Source organism: Xenopus laevis, chromosome 4L, assembly GCF_017654675.1.
Source record: "Xenopus laevis strain J_2021 chromosome 4L, Xenopus_laevis_v10.1, whole genome shotgun sequence".
Lineage (NCBI taxonomy): Eukaryota > Metazoa > Chordata > Amphibia > Anura > Pipidae > Xenopus > Xenopus laevis.
In genome coordinates, this window is record NC_054377.1 from 20,927,811 (window position 1) to 20,948,411 (window position 20,601).

Here is a 20,601-nt window from a genome sequence, read left to right on the forward strand (position 1 = left end):
TTCTTGCAGATCTGCAGTATGTTGGCTTTCAAATATACCCAATGTTTATCATTTTTTGTTTTAATGCTATGAAAAATCTTTGAAGTAAGTATTAGCAGAAGATCTGCAAAGGAAGCATTTACTGAAATGCCTTAGTCTGAATTTGTGCAGCTCTCATATACTGGCACTTTACATACACATAATAATGAAATGATAATTTATAATTATAATTTATAACATACAGCTCTAATATTCAGGGTTCGACAGCTCCTGTGCCGTGAAACGTGAGATCTCTTTTCCCTTTTACAGTCAAGGAAGACTTTCCCATTGGAACAAGCTGCAAAAAAACATGTTTTGTTAGATTAGGTGTGTTAGAAAGATGATTTACAGTATAAAAAAATCAGTTAATCTGTGCCATGTTACAATGATAAGTTAGTTTAGCAGTATAGGCACTTACAAACCAAACTAATGCTTATCTAATAGAATTAAGTCTAAAGTAACTGGACTTTCTGAGTTTTTTTAAACATTTCACCACTCATCCAAGCAGCTTCTTCAGTTCAATTGCTTGGTAGGGAAATTCCCCAGCATGTAAACCCTTAAGGGTAGTAAAGTCACTGACATCCAATCACTATGGTACCATTGAACTTATTCCATTGGTGTTGGCTGAAACTACAGATGTGTGAAAGTGCAATCTAGTCACAAATGTACCATGATCCTCATAGAGTCAGGTGCTAACTTTTCAATGTTAATTACTAGAAGTGTGAATAGTTGTAGAATAAAACTAATGCAAAAACAAAATGCAAATTCTGCAAAAGTTGAAATGGCCATGGTCTATGGCATAACAGCTCTCAAGTAAATATGTGTACAGTGCAGTCTGTTCAGGTGCTTGGTTGCCCTATGATAAAAAACCAATCACTGTATACCATGGATCAAGTGCACATCCACAAAAGCAGTAAGCAAAGTTCAGTTTCTGGCCGATGTCCTTCCTATTATGCTTTTTCCTCAGAATTCCAGCAACTGTAAAGGTCAGTGTGCTTGTTGCAATTGCACTGCACCTATTGCAATTGCACCTTGCAAGCATGCTTTATCATAAATCAGCAGCTGTTTTGAAAGTGATGTGTGCACCCTATTCTTATGGCACAACTGAATTGAGGCAAATTACACACCAGGGTTACCTCCAAAGGAATCCTGAAGCTACTGCCTGGTCTGGAGGTGGTGGTAGCTCCAGGGTTCCCCTGCATCAAGAAGTGCAGTAGCACTCAATTAGGAATGGAAGGCAGGAAGGACTGCACAGTGCTGAGAAAAACTATACACAAGTGCAAGGAGCACATTTTGACACGTAGTTTTACATGCAACTGACTGCTGGGAACTAGCAGGAATCGCAACTGCACTTGGATGTGCATGAACCTTTATATCTCTTTAAAATGGGTCACGGTAATGGAAAAACATAGACACAAAAAGAATTGTATAATTGTATAATTCTTACTTACTCTCATTCATAAAAGAATCACAGTTAAGTTTTCCTTCACGGCAGGAACTGGTGAGATAAAAAAAAACAATATTCAGGCACTTAGGACAAAAACACTCTGCCTTTAAGATTTGTTTTTAGTATATGCCATACATTCCTTTTATAGTTCCATTACTCTCGTATACATGATATACTATGTAGAGAAAATGGTATTTTTGTCTTTTTAACTTATTAGAAAGTAAAATATTAACTTATGTCTTGATTTGTTTAAAAGATTTGAGATGCTGTACTTTTACTTTTTTATGTATTGGTAGGTCCTGAGTTATTCCACTTTTACAGAGGTAACTCGTGATGAGCAATGAGTTAGCAGTGAAAATGGCGCCCAAAGACTCCAATGGATGAAAACATTTGTCACACCACTTTGCAATTCAAAAAAATTGTCTTTTCAGCGAAGTGAAACGAGTCTGATTCATCCATCACTAGTAGTAACAAGTTCATTGTTTTACTATCTCAAGGCAAATACCTAGACATCTACACCATCAAAGCACTGCAAGAAAAGAGACACTATCCAATATATTTAATTACATTTTGTAGAAATTAATGTATGCAAATCCCTTTTCCTGCTGTAACTACTGTTAAATAACAGATTTTACCAGAGGGATGTGAATTTAGATGAATTAATAACCATTTAAAGTATTAAAAGTGATGAGTGATAAGTGCAGGTATTTTCCCAGTTTAAGAAAAGAGCATGTATAAAAAAAACGTAATAGTCTGACTGTGAAACTTGTTTAACAAAGTTTTTAGTAATCATTTTTAATCAAAAGCACTTGTTTAACTAAAACTGACCATACATGGGCAGATTTAAGATGCTAATCTGGCCCCTTAAATCCAAGTTTTTGTGCCCATATATAGGCCCTCCCAACTGCCTCCCTGATAGATTGATGGGGTGATCTACTAAAATCCAATTTTATGTAATTTTTTAATAAAGAAAACTCGACCAAACTCCCATCCACAAATTTACCTTATTTTCATTGAGAGAATAAAAACTAGATAATATTGAGCAAAAACTCAAATCGTACCATTTTTTCTGACTTTACTTCTGAATCTCTCGAAATTTTGGGGTTATTGCACCAAAACCCTGAATTTTTCGCAATAATCAGGCTAAACCCAGTGTAGACCATGATATCTTCAAATTGGGATAGAGACATCTGCCATTAACTTATACATACCCTCGACAGGTTTGAGATGGCAGATTTTTGGATTCTGACTTTAGTTCTAAGTTTTTGGCCAAAAAACCTCAACAAGAAAAATCAAGTTTAGTAAATAACCCCTTAATCTTAATGACAAGCATGTTGGTGGAATGCTATAGGGTTGCCACCTTTTCTGGAAAAAATATTGGCCTTTCTATATTTTCATCTTTCTTCCCTAGTAATAAAATTGTCATCAAGCATCATCAAGTATGGTAAAATACTGGCTACATGGCATCCCTGAAAGGGAAGAGGGCAGGAGAGGGGACATCTATAGGCTTCCCTCACCTGTCCTTCACAACAAAGTGCTGCCAAATGAACCTAGTCCAGCTATCACTAAATGATCTCTTATTTCTATACTTACCATCTTTCACCCATTCTGTAGAAAACTTCATTTGGTCTAAGATACATTCCTTGGTGGTAGCAAGAACACTCTGATTTTGAAACACAAACATCTTTTTCATTGACATACATTCCATCTGGGCACCCACAGCCATCTATTGGGGTAAATTCACTGTCACATTCTTTTTCTCCTTGTGCCAGGGAGCGACAAGTAGGCTGGCAAGTAGTGATGTTATACAAGTATATCTGTGAGGATGGGCAGCTGGGGATCTCTTTATCTAAAAAGGATATTGAAGCATGTTTAGAAAAATATAAATAAGTAAAAGATCACAAATATATATATAATAGAATTCTTAATGAATCAAATGAAAATTGAGCGTATGACTGGCCAGATATGGGATGACTTTGACGTAGTTGGCCAGCTTAAATATATTGCAATGTATGGACAAACAATCCCTGTTTTGTTTAAAGGGTAAGGCATTTTTAGTAGCTTAATGTACACAATGGCTTAATGTCTTAAATATATTCATAATGGGTTGAGTGCAGAGGACCTTTTGTGTTTGTCTATATGTGTTTTGTGGTCACAGCCTCATTGCACCCCCGCCTAGTGGTTTTGAAAATTGGTGATGAGCACAACTTTCCCTTGTTTGTTATAGTTATACAGGAGCAGTGACCAGCTCCATGTTGTAGCTCCCACCCTTCCCAGCTATAGTCAGGTGATCCCACTGGTGCTAATAAAAGGGCAACCAAGTTTGGGAGTTTTACTTTGAAAGCAGAAAGCTAGTTGCAGGTAAACTTATTCCCTGTGTAAAATGTATAATGAAGCAATTGAATTCTTAATGAATCAGATGAAAATTGATAATGGGTTGAGTACAGAGGACCTCTTGATTTGAATGAAGGAAGACCGGTCTGAGTTTGGGCACCAGGTGCAAAGTATATATACTTTAATTTATATATATTTATTTATGTGTGGATTCAGGTACTAGACCATTACACATTGTGCTTATTACTGCCATAATATATGAGCAATTAGATTATAGAAATGCCTTGTTGAATAGGGAAGTGTTTTTGAATCTTTAAAAAATGCAACTCAGGTTAAGCATGTCTACTTTATAACAAATTCTGCTTTGTCTATTAAATGGGTTGTTCACTTTTGAATTAATTTTTAGTATGTTATAGAACGACTAATTCTAAGTAACTTTTTAATTGGTCTTTATTTATTTATTTTTTTCATTGATTTTTGATTATTTGACGTTTTCCAGTTTTTGAATGGGGGTCACTTACCCCATCTAAACATAAAAGCTTTGTAAAGCTACAAATGTATCGTTAGTGGTACTTTTCAAAACTTTTTATTACTATTCATGTTACGGTCTCTGATTTAATTCAATGTATGGTTGCTAGGGTTATTTGTACCCTAGGGACCAGATTGCTAAAATTGTAAACTGGAGAGCTGCTGAATAAAAAGTCAAATAACCCAAAAACCACAAAGGTGAACAACACCTTTAATAAAATGCAATTTTATGGAATTAATTTTTAATTTATATTTATATATTTTATATAGTTATATTTTGCAATTTCTTTTCCAACTATTCTAACATACTGTATTAGTTTTAGTGTGGCCTAAGCATCTACTGTCTCAAGTTCCTGTTCCTCATTTTTTGTATCATACCCCTGAGAGCTGCCGAGAGAGCTACTGAATATGATTATTTTCAAGCAGTTTCCTATTTAATATTATATGCACATAATAACACAGATGGAGCAGCTTTCATGTCTCTGAATTATTGCCCATTGCAGTGAAACTGAACATGAAGTATTCAGAGTATCCTGCTTTATTACTTCATATGTTAATGTAACATAAGAGAATTAAACATGTCTTACCGCAGATTCCTTTCCTCCAGTCCCACAAGATAATTCCTTTTGCAGCACAGGCTCTGGCATATGAGGACAGTGTTGCACACATGCAGGCTTCACTATGACTACAGCTACAGGTATCATACTCACACCTCTGTGGGATTAAAAACATCTTGAGGGACTCATAGAAAAAAATTGCTTTTACAGAAATATTTTTATAGTGATAAAACTGACAATATTATTTAAGATGATTCAAGACCATAAAACTTTTAAGACAAAGTGATCAGTGTCACTCTCAATTTTCGTTCATTACTAATGACTCCAGATCAATGTACATTTGAATTTACATCTGATAAATTATTAAACTAAACAAAAATGGGGCAAAATATGGGTATGAAAAAGAGCGTATATCTTAGGCAGGATGATGGAAACTTTTGGCTTCAGGGGAAACCCCATGTGAGTGCCAAAGAGGCTCTACCATTAGTTAGATGGTTGGAGAAATGGATTATAAAATATAAAGTCAAGCTGCTGAGGGAGAGCAATCTTACTATTCCACTATAAGATGTGTTAAACATAGGTTACTATACCATTGAACTTCATGTTAAAATGTATTCCAAATGTTTCAGTAGGACAAGTAGGACTCAAATGGGGCATAGTGCCTTGGGCAGGGAGATTGCACTAATCAGTGTTTTGAGACTTTCTAATCCAGCGATGGTTAGTCCCACAAATTCCTGAATAGTGACTGTGAGATTGAGGGGGGCTGCGGCATTTTTAATATTGGTGACATCTGTCTTAATGCCATCACCTCACACACTTACCTTTCATTTCACTCCAGTGAGGAAAGGAGACTGCATTGCTAGTGCAGAAAGTGCAGTAGCTGTTTAGGTACTAGAACAGTTGAATTTCTATTTAAACTAGATCTTATATTTACTGGTGGAAACTTTTTGCTTCCTACATACATTTTACTAACTATGGGCCGGATTAAATTCAGTGAGAAAAAGTTATCTCAATGTTTATGACATGAGAACTCATGAACGACATGAACGAGATTCAATTCAAGAAGAAAACACTTTTCTCCAAATTCATTTCCAGTTTTTTCCCATATACTTCAATTTTCAGGTTAAGATTAATTTATTTTCTGTGGTCACAGTGGGGGCACTGCGACACTTATTTCTGGAATTGACAACATCTCTCTATGGCCAATAGAAAGTTAGCAACATAATAATCACAAAAAGGAAAGATATAAATAGTAATTATATAACATTAACAACATAAGTAACAATAACATAAGTAACAATAACATAAGGCACTGACAAGTTCAAGTTTATGAAGAATTACCTGATGATATTCAACGGGGTCAACTGCAAAATGGCATTTCCAAAAAGGAGACTCTGAATCTCTTAACATAGAACACCATTTATCAGCATAGATTTCTGCAGGTGATAAATGAAAAGATTTCAAGATTTATAAGAAATGAGCATATTAGCCCTTGCACATACAGCCCTTGCAACTGGTGTGATCTAATAAGACACTTACTAGTCTCGATGCTGAAGCTGCAAGGATCTATTAGCATTTCTACTGAGTCTTGGCAAGTCGATTGTATTTTCCAGGTGTTGGCAAAGGCTGATGCTGTTGATTCTTCTATACCTGCAGATGTTTTGAAGTCATCTCCTTCTATGTAATTAAAGTTACCACAAAGACCTACAAAGGAGAAAATATGTTTACATTTGTTTGTGTTCTCAGTGGAGCACTGATACTTGAAACGTTGAAATGCTGGACTTACTGGGAAGTTGCCTTTTTTAGACTCTATTCTAGGGAAGTTGCCTTTCTTTGTTACTCTATTCTAGTAAATTTTATGACTGGTGATTAGCTTTCTAATCTAACTATCCTAGCCAAGCTTCATCAAACAGAACAGCAGCAGAAATAACAAATGGCAGAGAACAATTGTATGTGCAGCCTTTGTGCCTCTATAACTATGTTGTCCAGCTGACCAGAATAATCCATGTGACAGCATCTCCCAGACCACCTGTCATATCTACTGGGAATAAGTTCTTTGTGTTTTGAGAACATTTAGTTCGTAGAACATTTTTTTAGTTGTAAATGTCCGTGTTATACAAATATTCTGGATGATAGAAGTTTCAATAGAAATTATTCTGGTTGATAATGTCAATAGACATTAGGGGGCACATTTACCTAGGGCCAAATATCGAGGGTTAATTAACCCTCGATATTCGACCGTCAAAGTAAAATCCTTCGACTTTGAATATCAAAGTCGAAGGATTTACCACTATTCCTACGATCGAACGATCGAAGGAATAATCGTTCGATCGAACGATTAAATCCTTTGATTCGAACGTTTCGAAGGATTTTAATCCATTGATAGAAGAATATTCCTTCGATCAGGAAATTGTTAGGAAGCCTATAGGGACCTTCCCCATAGGCTAACATTGGCCTCGGTAGGTTTTAGGTGGCGAACTAGGGGGTCGAATAATTTTTTAAAGAGACAGTACTTTGATTATCGAATGGTCGAATAGGCGAACGATTTTTAGTTTGAATAGTTCGTTTCAAAGTCGAAGTAGCCCATTCGATGGTCGAAGTAGCCATATTCGACCATTCGAAATTTTAACTTTTTTTCCTCTATTCCTTCACTCGAACTAAGTAAATAGGCCCCTATATAAATGGAGCTGAGACTTTTTTTTTTAATTATACATTAATCAAAGTATTTTTTAGTAGGGAGTTGGGTGAAATGGCAAGTTTTCAAAATGTGCATCTGGACTCTAGGTTATATATATTTAACTTAAGGTCTCAAAATATAATCTTACCTTCAAATCCATTCTTATCGGAATTATCCATGCTAATGTATAATTGCATCAGTGGTAGGAGATAGATTTGAATTTGGAGACCGAATTTTGTCTTGACAAAGATGTTTGATTCCGTTGGCTGTATAACTGAAAAACTTCCTAAAAAAAGAGAAATTTCAAAGTGTGTTTTTACCAGTCTTTTTTGTTTGAGTGCAAAAAAAAGTTTTATTCTCCTGTAATTTTCACTGCTGTTACTTTGGTTATTCAAACAATTAAGCGTTTCTAAAAAAAATTGGTAAATTATTTTTTGGGTAGAAATAACACCACAAACAAAAACAAAGAAAGCCCGGTTTAAATGTCAGGTCACTGCTCATATTTTCTCACATCTCTCTCTCTCTCTCTCTCTCTCTCTCTCTCTCTCTCTCTCTCTCTCTCATTCCTACAATATAATGGGTCTTACCTGTAACATGAGGGAGGCCTATTTTGAGATCATTTAATAAAACCGATCCGTCAGCTCTGATGGACAAGACCTGCAGAATTTAAGAGATGTTATGTTACAATAATCTTATGCATAACGTAAAACAAATAATGGTATAATATTTGTTTAAAGTGTTTTCACCCACATTGTTATTGTCATCTGTGTAGAACTGGATGGTTTTTAAACAAGTTTCCCGTGAATAGGCATTGCATGGAGTCAGCTCTGCTAAAATAGTGTGGGTTTCACCATTCTTTAAATCGATCTAGAGGTCAAAACAATCAAAACAGAATCCATAAAATAGGTGTTATTTGTAATTTAAAACACATCAGAGGAATTATGTATAACAGTGATAACAGTATTATGTAGTATTATGGTATTAGGGGGTAAATTTATCAAAGAGTGAAGTTCCGCCACTAGAGTGGAATTCTCAATTCATTTCTGTGGGATTTTGAAAGGCGTATTTATCAATGGGTGAAGTGAAAGTTCACCCTTTGATAAATACGCCTATAAAAATCCCATAGAAATGAATGGAAAGTGGCGGAATTTCACTCTAGTGGCGAAACTTCACTATTAACTTCACTCTTTGATAAATATACCCCTAAGTGTTCATATAGCTGACAATAAGTATTTATGCTTTACAATTCTACATAGTAAGGTGCAAATTAAAATGTTGCCTCTTTATTTCCATTAATCCTCACTAGTATTACTTCATGGGTACTTCAGTACAGATTTAATACTGGTTCCTTTTAAAATATTCATATCAGTTGAAATAGAGTATTGTGTGTATTGTGCCTTGCCTTAGACAGCAAATAGAAACAGTTGCCATGGAACTTGAATGGCTTTCCATCAAATGTTTTGAAATGAGCTCCTCCTTCAATAGAACAAACTTTGGGGCATACTCCATGTGTGCAGGTCCATTTTCCGGCATTACAAGAGCTAAAAAAAAAAAAAAGGAAGAAAGAATTTTGAATCTTTTAAAGCACCTCTGTAATATTTTAAACTGAATAGTAGCAGAACCTGGGGTAGGAATTGAGTTTTATTTTATCTGTAGTTTTTCTGTAATGCCTAGCAAGCAAAGGCTGGCCATTCACATATTTTGGAAGGCAAGTTTTCCCTCTTTGTAACTTACACTTTACCCAAGCATCTTTGAATTACTGGGCTTTCCCATAGGATGTACCAAATACAATCAACTGGAACTGAACTGGTGTCTTGTCGTATAGCTATCCCAGATGATGTAGCAAAGCATTAAGAAATGTAGAAAGGTACGCCACAGCTTGATTATCAAAATGTATAATGTACTGTCTCTTTAAAAATTTGACTTAGACCATTCAACATCTAAAACCTGCCGAATTGCTGTTTTAGCCTATGGGGGAACCTCCTTGAACCTATATGGAGTCAATTGGTGGACTATGAAAAATGTAAGGTTTTTTTTGGGAAAATTTCGAATTCGATCAAATACGCTATTACTTTGATTCGTACAATTCAAATTTGGCCAAATACGGATCTATTCGATCGAAAATTTACCTATTCGGGCAAAAAAAAAAAACTTGACATAATTTTGGTTGGTCTTTTTGAATTAGAATTTCAAAGTTTTTCAAATTCTAAATGCGACCCTTGATAAATATCACCCTAAATGTATGCATATTAGTATACTAGTTTTCTTGGTGTGAGCTATGTAGTAAACTTACCATTCTTCACAATCATTCAAAATCTTTGATCCAGGAGTATAGAGTTGACCTTGATACTTGCATTGACATTGACTACTTGAAATACAGCCTGTTTTATTGTAGTCATCCCACACTGTGCCTAAAGAAAACCAAGCTAGTCAGTTGTCATTTTCTTTGGAATTTGTAAACCCTTTTTCTGCTTTTGTGGGTTATTGTTCTTTTGTCTTCACAGATTCTTTGGCTGGGATTCTAACACTGATGACTGCTACCTGCCTTGCCTTTTGGCCTGGAGACAATCTACTGTACATCTTCTGCTCTCTGTTTAGATTTGTGTTTGTCTGTCTAGTCAAGTAAGTGGAGTCTCATCACTGAAGATAAAAGGACATCAACACACACTGGCATCTGTGGAGCTCCCCATAATTTGTTACACTGACACTGAGGTTAGATTCTGTACTGTGTCCTACCATACCGGTTTATTACAGTCAATTACCATACTAATAAATAAACTTTGCAACCCTAGTAGTATATACTTGTTCCCACTTGCTGACAAGAAATACTGTTACTTACATTAACATTAGGCTACATTTATGTTATTTCTAGTAATCCATGTAATGATTGGGGATGGAAAGTTCTGACCATTGAATTATCAGTCATATTAATCATAATTCTAGATTATGTTGTTCTTGCCCACACCCCAAAATTATATTTGCCAATATTAAACATAACTTATTTTATCTGTATCACGGCCTTTCTGAAAGGCACATGCTGTAATTTTGAAAGATTTTGATGATTATTTGTTATTCATTTAGATACAATTTCAAATATGGCTAGCTATAATCCCCTGGAGTGATTATAAAATCAGTACCTTGAATTTGCTCTTTGATCTCTGTCCTATACTCAGTCTGTTGTTCTTCATAAGATCATATATAACTTCAGCCTTTGCACATTTTTTTGCTGTTGCAGAATGGCCACAGGCTAAAATATGCTAATATATTTACAATAAAGAATAGCATTTGCTTAAAACTTACCATCAGGACAGAAACATCCATCTATATTATGTTCCTCACAAAGGCTTTCTACTTCATGATGAGAACATGTACTTATGCATGGGGAACCGCTCTCCTTGTATATCATGTTTCCAGGGCACTGCTTAGCTATAAATCAAGTAAATAAAAGTTAGATTTCTAGCACCATTTATAGAAAATGTGCTCCCTTATATTTAAAAGCATACTAAGTAATGAAAAGTAAGAACTATGATAAGGTTTGATGCCATCATCATACCTTATATTAAAGTTACACAGTACAATTAGGAGAAAGATGAAAAGATGCTTACGACAGAGGGTATCAGTTCTCCAGTTCTGTGGTTGCCCTCCTGCATGAGTGCATTGCCTTGAAAACTCAGTTAATGTGCTGCATAGACATGAGACATTGCCACTACTACAGGAGCACACATCAAGCATGCAGGCCATAATGTAATCTGATACATGGAGAAGATCTTGGCATGATGAAAAAGCATCTTGGCTGAGGTAACTCTTGCACACAGAGTACTGAAATTAGAAAGATAAAATCAATATTATCTTCAAATGTAGTCTATATTATAGATGCTACAGTACTGATTTTCAGATAGTAATTTCAGAACTAATGGGGAAAAAATACTTCTGACTTGTTATTTTACAGAATTGTGCTTTACTGACATTTTAAGAGAAATTTATTTTTGCATTGTTTCAAATATCAAATGATTGTTTAAAGGGTATATATTAAGGTCATAATAGGCTTGCAGTATGCCATGCTTCTGTTAAATTTCACCTTCATGATGTAAGTGTGATCTAAACATGATTAACATGGCCAAAAACCAATCAGACATTTGATACTGTTTTTGTAACTGCACTTAACTTACCAAAGCTAATTGCTGATTGGTTATTCTAAATTATATTTTGAAGCTTTTTAAAAACATTACACCATATATATTGCACAAATACTTGTATAACATATTGGTAATAATGGCTAAATACATGAACAGTATACTTACATATTGCCCACAACTGGAAACATTCATTTGCTGGCCCTCATCTACATTTGTACAGGTCATAGTTGGATCATTGATGGTTTGCATATTTCCAAACTGGATAGGGTTGAGTGGCATATCTAAATGTGATAAAGTTCCATAAATAACTGAAAATGCAAAGAACCCAAAGTATTCTGAGTTTATTAAGTTAGTATTTTATCCAACCTAATTAAAGAAGCAAACTTACCATTCAGGTAAAATTCATTAGTGACTGGCATGCCATTATAATCCCCACAGAGGCCACACAGCTTGCCATTATACTTGGAATCCACCTCCAACTGTAAAATTATTAAAATACTCAATTTATCTTTGCTTGAATTAAAAAAACATAGGTTTACAATATCATTGTTTCTTGAAACCTTACAATGAACACACAGCCAGAACTGATTTCAGGGCATGAGAGAGAATACATTTTTCTGCACGTTCAGAAAATATTTTTGTAAAATTAGGCATTTCAAATATTTATATAGATGTATATTTTTTTTTATAAACTGAACATTTAGGAAAAGATTAACCAGTAACTATTTTTTCCAATAAATACATTTTGCAAAATGATTTAGAAAATTGTAAAAACAAAAAAAAAACGAAATCTGTTGAGATGTCATAGAAATCAATGGTAAGTGTATCTTTAGCATTCCAGCATCGTAAAAATGTAACATTTTACCCCTGATTTTGAGGCAGTCCCAATTTATCAACTTGCTTGAAAATAAATGGACATTTGTGATTGTAGACTTTATCTTTGATTTATCACGACCAACTTACAACTAAATGCAAATATGATTAGCCCAAATTTTAGCAATATGCAATAAATCATGCAAAAACAATTTGTGATCGTGGAATAGTCATAGTTGTTATAAGCATGAATTTTCCTTCCAAAATTGTGCTTTTTTACCATGATTTGTGATAATTATGCCACCTAAGCTTCCTGCATTCACTGTAACCATTAAAAGTAGGTGCAGCCTGTACATAGAGGCAATACCGCTCTATATTATTTCAAATTTTAGCTTGCAGATAGTGTATAGATAGTACCACACAGTATCTAAATACAAGACACTTACCATAATTGAATCTTCTTGATTCCATGTGAGGGTCAAACCAATCTTTGTATGCACCTTTGTGTAGCCATCTTTCTTGTTTATGAAAATTCCATAGCTGAAGTAAGGTGTCTCAAAGCTAAGGAATCATAGTAATCAATCAATCAAAAATATCTTAGTAACAATTAAGTATTTTGTAAAAACAAAAATATTAGCAATAGCGTAAAATGAAAAGCACTTGGGGGCAGATTTATGAAGGGTCGAATTTCGAAGTGGAAAATACTTCAAAATTCGACCATTGAATTGGATTACTTCGAATTTGAATGTCGAAGTCAACGTTTTTTTAATCTAATTTGGGCATTTTCGGTCGAACGAAAATCGTTTGATCTTAAGATGAAATACATCGAATCGAACGATTCCATAGATTGATCGAACGATCTTCCTTAGACTTCTAAAGACTTAGCCAAATGTTGGCTATGGGTTGTAGGAGGTCCCCATAGGCTAACATAGCAATTTGGCAGGTTAAAGATGGCAAAGTGTTGAAGTCAAACTTTTTTAAGGAGACAGTACTTCGATTTTCAAAGTCAAACTTTTTTACTTTGAATCAAAGTCGAAGTTGAATTTAGGCCTATTCGATGGTCGAAGTACCCAAAAACTTGTTCGAAATTGGAAGTTTTTAACTTCAAAAATTCACTTTGACCCTTAGTAAATCTGCCCCATGATATTTCATTTCTTTTTTATACTTTCTTGGCATCCCAGCCAACCCACTTCAGTTCTGTATGGTCTTATACACACAATAACAATCTCTCTCTCTTAATCACATTTTCTTAGAATTGAATATGGACAGTACATTCTTATCCCCTTGTTAATTACAGTGTAATATAATATAGAAAAATGACATAATTATCCTTGTATATAAGATAACAGCAAGATGACTGATATAGTGCTGATAATCAGCATTCCCACTGGCTATTCCTTTTGCATTTATAATGAATTTTTGGTAGAATTTTCTTTGGTGAATTTTTATGTATTGTTGTCGATATGTTCAATAAAACTAGGGGTCGCTGTGCATACTAGAGAAAAAATGCAAATTGTGGAGATTAAAAGTAGCTAAAAAGTGCAAATTTACAAATGTAAACTACAGTAAGTTTAGAAACAAAAATACTAATGGATAGAGCTAATGTTAAAGGGATACTGTCATGGGAAAAAAATTTTTTTTCAAAATGAATCAGTTAATAGTTCTGCTCCAGCAGAATTCTGCACTGAAATCCATTTCTCAAAAGAGCAAACAGATTTTTTTATATTCAATTTTGAATTCTGACATGGGGCTAGACATTTTGTCAATTTCCCAGATGCCCCATGTCATGTGACTTGTGCCTGCACTTTAGGAGAGAAATGCTTTCTGGCAGGCTGCTATTTTTCCTTCTCAATGTAACTGAATGTGTCTCAGTGGGACATGGGTTTTTACTATTGAGTGTTGTTCTTAGATCTACCAGGCAGCTGTTATCTTGTGTTAGGGAGCTGCTATCTGGTTACCTTCCCATTGTTCTTTTGTTTGGCTGCTGGGGGGGGAAAGGGAGGGGGTGATATCACTCCAACTACTGCAGTACAGCAGTAAAGAGTGATTGAAGTTTATCAGAGCACAAGTCACATGACATGGGGCAGCTGGGAAATTGACAAAATGTCTAGCCCCATGTCAGATTTCAAAATTGAATTTTTGAAAAAAAAATGTTTTCCCATGACAGTATCCCTTTAACATACTGATTTGGTTATCTGCATTATTTGATTGGCATATTATCTAAGCAATCTAACAAGCCAGTATCTAGATAGTGTGCAACTCCAAACTACCTAACAATCACTTAGTAAAGCATCACGTAGTGCAAAAGAGCAAATCAGACATGGTCATGAACAATGCAGAGTGAATGGAAAAAACACTGCTGCTACAGCAGCTACTGAAAAAAACTATTTTGTTGTTAATAGTTTTCAAGGGCAGCATAAGTGAGGACAGGTCACACAGACAGGTGGCCATGTAGTGGCCATGTAGTGCATTCTAAGTACATTGCTATTTTAGTAGAACTAAAACTAACTGCCCCTGTTGTCAGAGCAGAGATATTGGGTGAGATGTAGCATGATTTATAAAGTAAATATTGTCTCATGGCTAAGCAGTCCAAATCACCATTGAGGGCAACACTTTTGTAGCGCAATATGTACTTACAGTATCTGGGCAATAAACCAATGGATTAATTAATTAGCCAAATAGACTTCTGTGCTTGCTACATATGCTTTCTAACAGATCACTTAGTTACTATTTCCATCCAATATTGCACATGGCCAATTGAGTATGTTCCATTAGCTCTATCCATTTGTATTTTTGCTTCCAAATTTTGTTTACATTCAGGTAACATCTGTAAATCTGTTTTTATCTTCCTTTGATCCGTACAATTTGCAGTTTAACAACTGTAGTGCTCTATTCTAATTTTTATTTCATTTCTCTAGTACATGGGTCCCCAACTTTTTTTACTCATGTGCCAAAATCAAATGTAAAAAAGTTGGAGAGCAACATAAACAAGCAAAAAGTCCTATATGGACTGTCAATTTCAGAATTTGTTGTTTGGCAGTTCACCTTTTATGCAACTAACACTTGCCTTTAAGCCAGAAATTGAAAAGTAAACAACTTCTTTGAGGCTACTGGGAGCAGCATTCAATGGGCTGGTGAGCAACATTGTTGCTCGTGAGCTACTGGTTGGGGATCACTGCTCTAGTATGCATAGTGTTTACTATGATTACAGAGCTCACTTTTTGGCACCATTTGCCTCTTGTGGGAGGGTACGTATACACTTGTGCTAGTCAGTTTCACTTCACAAATACGTTTGCCATATCATAGCAAACTTGAGAAAGAAGTAATTCCATAGATTATGAATTATGAATAGAAAAGGCAAAAAGAAGAAAAAAGAAAGGCAAGTATAAAAATATGCAATTGACTTACGTTTCCCCGTTCACCTTCTCAGCACCCCTCTTCAATTCAATGGTAACATCCTTGATTTGTACAAGGATTTGGTGAATTAAAGGGCTACCATTCTCTATGGAGCGCTGGATGTGGATAGAAAATTCATGGTAGGAGGTATCACAGTGTGAAGCCAAATTATAGTTGCAGGTACCAGGAAACTGATAGATAACTCCATCAAATGTCTTGTAATTGAAGTTGCCCCATGAACTGCAGATAGACTTAGTGTGGTCAATAGGTCTACCTACAAAATTAGAGATCACAAAAGAGGTTAAGGCTGCTTTTGAATACAGTAGTTTAAATTAATATGTAATAGTAAATACAAAAGGTCACATACAACTGCTGAATATCTTAGCTACGGCTACTTAACAAGGGGCTAGATGTATATATGTGCTAAAATATTAAAATGTAATTTCCAAGAACATTTTAGGGATCATTTACTCAAAGATCCCATTCATTAGTCCATTAACACTCCCTACATGTCTGTATAGTGGGGCACACCACCGCTGCCTTCCTCCTGTTCCAAACTGAGCACAGTTGTGCCTATTGATGCAGGCTGTGGTGCAAATCCTTGAGCTACCACCACCCTAAACCAGCTGGAAGCTCCATGGTTTCCACAAATTTAACAAGGAGCTATAAAGTGACATCTCTCTTCTGATGAATATTTACAGGTAAATATTGCCTTCTGCATTCATTTCCATCTTCCTTCAACTGTGCTATAACACTGTAGTGTACAATATTCATTTTCTAAACGTATTGTATTATATTGATAACCAGTTCTCCCTGTAGTCTTGTAACTTGTACATTGTATGATCCTCCCCCGTTTTTGCTTTGTTCTCATCCTGTGCCATGGTTGTGTGAATAGTTTTCTGGTTAACCAATTTATCAGTTGTGACTGCCCAGAAGATATTATACTACCATGTACTCGCTACATTGCAGCAATGGCAAAGTTACTCACATTCATACTACTTACCTACATAGTGCTCCCTAAGGTAGTTCATCCTATTATTTGTTGACTATTCACATATCTAAATCCCTGCTCCCATCTACATACTCCAGCTCTTATACACTTTACAATTACGTGGATCGCCATAATCCATGGATGCACAATCACTTCATATCCTCTTCCTGCTTTCTCTCCCTCTTTTTTTCTACTTTTACTGTTGTCTTTCCCAACCTCTGCTCAATAGCAACATCATTCAAGTCTTTCTGTCCCTAAGCAGATTCCAACACTAACTTCTTCCTGCCTTTCATTTTCTTGTGCCCTTCTATACAAATCCACATTAAAGGGGACCCGTCACCCAAAAAAATTATTCAAAATCCTATTTTATCACATTAGTCAAGCAAAATGAACTTTAATTACCCTATATCAATTATTTGAATCTTGTTTCTTTCAGTCTGGGAATGTATAATTATAGCAAGCAGGCAGGAGCCATTTTGTGGACACTGTTATTAAGACAAGCCTTGCATCATCTCAGAATCTTGTTTGTGCACCAGAATGGGGAAAGCAATGTCCATCCCCATGCACTGGCTACACAATTAAATGGTAAAGAGAACGGGGGGAATATTTGGAGAGCAGTGACATCTAAGAAGTGCTGAATGGAAAGTGAAAGTAATTGTCTGCCCCGCCTCTATGCCACGGGCATAGAGGAGTGGCAGACAATATTTGATTGACAGCTGAGATTTTTAAATGAGCTTACAACAGCTATGAATGCTTTAATAAAAAACAGAAACTGGATTTCATGTTTAATTTGAAAAGGACTTTTATTATACAGATTTTTGTGTCTGGGTGACAGGTCCACTTTAATCCATGACCTGCTTTGTCAATTTCATCTATGTGCAGTAACAGAAACTTGTCTTTCAATAAAAAATGATGCGATGCTGCCATTGAGGCTACACTTTCTCATGGTGGTCTCTCTTTCTCTTACACCCCCAGACCACCAAATGCAGTGGAGTACTTGAAATTCTCCACTTGTTGTTAATTCAAGTGTATTATTATTCCTTCAGCCTTCTTATTCAGCTCTTTTGAGGTGCAAAATGCCTACTGTATTGGTGGCCATCGTTTACAGATCTCCTTCAGCCACCTCTTTTGCTACCTTCCTTTCTGACTTTGAAACTTGACTTTCTTCCTCTTTACTGACAACCCAGCAATCACCCTTGGTGATTTTAAATGCCATATTGATGAGTGTATGGGAGCGTGGAAATGTGCTCTTTGTTCACTGCAGTGTGGAGGTTAATGAGTACTCTTTTTTTCTTGGGCTATGCATTACAATAATTGCTCTGCCTTGCCAGTCATACATTACATGTCAAATACACATAACTATTACAATGTTATTCTGATTATACCATCTGCTTTATTTAACTGCTGACTGGTGAGATAGGGTAGATCAGATACTAGTATTTTTTGATCATATGTTCCCACAATTTGAAGATAGCCCATATTAAGCAGTAGATGAATCACTGCCAGTACTTATTAATGTTTGTACATCCTAAATTTTTCTTTGGTTACTATTTTAAAAAACAAGGGCATTTTCTTGAATAATCATATTCTGAATAATCTAAAATAAGGACCAATCCCAAGAGACATTTTGATTCTGTGCATTACTCTGTTGGATCAGTGATCATTTAAAATACATTCTGCTGTGTGACAGGTGATAAGGACAAGGCTGACTTGCACCTTCTGATGCTGCACTGTGCAACTTACTTTAAATTTCAATCTGGTGTCAGGGGCAAAGTGCAATACTTCCCCTGCTACAAGCTGGATGTGAATAAGCACTAAGGAGTGTGCTTCTAATGCAACAGGGGCAGTAATTGAGTGCTACTGTTTCCTTTCTCAATCTGCAGTTTCAGTCTTATAATAATAATAACAATAATAAAATGCTAAAAAAGATTGAAGTTTACCTGGAATAATGTCATATGCACTTGAGAAGGAAAGCGTCAAGGCCAACCATACCCAGATACCAGAAGCCTGGAGTCCCATGGTTCGCTCCTTGGCCATGCAATGGTAACCTGCTTCTTACTTGGTGCCTTTTATACAGCTCACAGGACCTTTCTGACCTCTTCTTAGGCAGATCATGGAAATCTCCATTATTTACATTAGGGACACTAAAGGTCAAATATGAAATGTTTCCATTTATTCTAGTACTAAAAAAATAGTTTGTATGTCCTTAGGTGGAACAAATCATAAGAGACTTTGTTTTATTCATCTGAATGTCAAAATATACCCCCATTTTTTACATTTAGCTTTGGAGATCCAGAAGCTGCTTTTCAGAACCATGAGCTGTGATTCTCTTTCTAGTAAAAATGATTAAGGGCTATAGGAGAAATTTGGCTAAACTAAGGGGCACATTCACTTAGGGTTGAATATCAAGGGTTAAATAACCCTCGATTTTCGACCGTCAAAGTAAAATCCTTTGACTTTGAATATCGAAGTCAAAGGATTTACCGCAATTCGTTCGTTCGAATGATCATCGGAAAAATCGTTCAAATCGAACGATTCAAAGGATTTTAATTCATCGATAGAACGATTTTCCTTTGATAAAAAAATAATTAGAAAGCCTATGGGGACCTTCCCCATAGGCTAACATTGTACCTCGGTAGGTTTTAGGTGGCGAAGTAGGTGGTCGAAGTTTTTTTTTAAAGAGACAGTACTTCGACTATTGAATGGTTGAATAGTCGAACGATTTTTAGTTCGAGTCGAACGATTTTTAGTTTGAATCGTTCGATTTGGAGTCGTAGTCGAAGGTCGAAGTAGCCAATTCGATGGTCGAAGTAGCACAAAAAAATACTTCGAAATTCGAAGTATTTTTTATTCTAATCCTTCACTTGAGCTTAGTAAATGTGTAAATGTGACCCTATGTGTAATGATAAGACAATTGCCTTGAATAACCTTGCCTGTGAGTTCAAATTAACACAGAGGCTGTGAAAATGGTTTCATTATTTACATTATGGAGTTATTAAAAATATAAGCTGTTAGAATCCGTTGAATTTGTAACAGATTTTTGTGCACACAGAGTAAGTGCAATTGTTGTTTAGTTTATGAAATATAAAACATGAGACAATATCATGCTCTTATTGTGGTGATAGAAAGAAACACTGTATAGACTAACACAGCTTTTTTAATAACCTTTGGAGCAACACTGAACTGCAAGGATCTTTTCCATAACTTGCACCTAAAATCTGGATTCATATTAAATAAAATCAAAGCCCTAGAATTTTATTATTTTAACACAATGCAACAACAAAACCATATATTTTGGTATGCCACATATACAATAAATTATTATTAATCAAATTAATCAAATCAATAAAAAATTATGTTTTCATTCCTTGAGTTAATGCCCTTTTTATGCAAGACAGTACTTTATTTCGTTTAGTGGCGACAAAATGACACTGCCTGGAATTAGACAACTTGTTATCTACAAAAAACCCTAGATCCTTTTCAATTAAGGAAACCCCCCAACAAATTGCCATTTAGTGTATAACTTGCATTCATATTATTTCTGCCAAAGTGCATAACCTGCATTTATCAACAATTTTCTAATTCAGTAAAATCACTCTGCAAAGTGGCAACATCCTACATGGAAGCTATAGTTCTGCACAATTTAGTATCATCAGCAAAAATAGAAACAGTATTTTCAATGCCCCCCTCCAGGTCATTAATTA

General features: G+C 35.4%; 1 protein-coding gene across 1 annotated transcript in view; it reads right to left on the reverse strand.

Moving 5' to 3' along the window:
• LOC108713466 (mucin-2) overlaps window positions 1-18,916 on the reverse strand; it is a 44,123-nt gene extending 25,207 nt beyond the window's left edge. Inside the window, exons 1-18 of the mRNA XM_041589611.1 lie at window positions 18,838-18,916; window positions 15,919-16,180; window positions 12,957-13,071; window positions 12,086-12,176; window positions 11,863-11,978; window positions 11,167-11,380; window positions 10,862-10,987; window positions 9,855-9,972; window positions 8,953-9,102; window positions 8,312-8,411; window positions 8,149-8,218; window positions 7,710-7,847; window positions 6,424-6,588; window positions 6,226-6,320; window positions 4,915-5,041; window positions 3,059-3,314; window positions 1,470-1,516; window positions 222-316 (exon numbers count right to left, since the gene is read on the reverse strand). Of these exons, the coding sequence (XP_041445545.1) occupies window positions 222-316; window positions 1,470-1,516; window positions 3,059-3,314; window positions 4,915-5,041; window positions 6,226-6,320; window positions 6,424-6,588; window positions 7,710-7,847; window positions 8,149-8,218; window positions 8,312-8,411; window positions 8,953-9,102; window positions 9,855-9,972; window positions 10,862-10,987; window positions 11,167-11,380; window positions 11,863-11,978; window positions 12,086-12,176; window positions 12,957-13,071; window positions 15,919-16,180; window positions 18,838-18,916 (2,364 nt within the window). The remainder of the gene's footprint in view (window positions 1-221; window positions 317-1,469; window positions 1,517-3,058; window positions 3,315-4,914; window positions 5,042-6,225; window positions 6,321-6,423; window positions 6,589-7,709; window positions 7,848-8,148; window positions 8,219-8,311; window positions 8,412-8,952; window positions 9,103-9,854; window positions 9,973-10,861; window positions 10,988-11,166; window positions 11,381-11,862; window positions 11,979-12,085; window positions 12,177-12,956; window positions 13,072-15,918; window positions 16,181-18,837) is intronic.
• Between the last annotated feature and the right edge of the window lie 1,685 nt (window positions 18,917-20,601).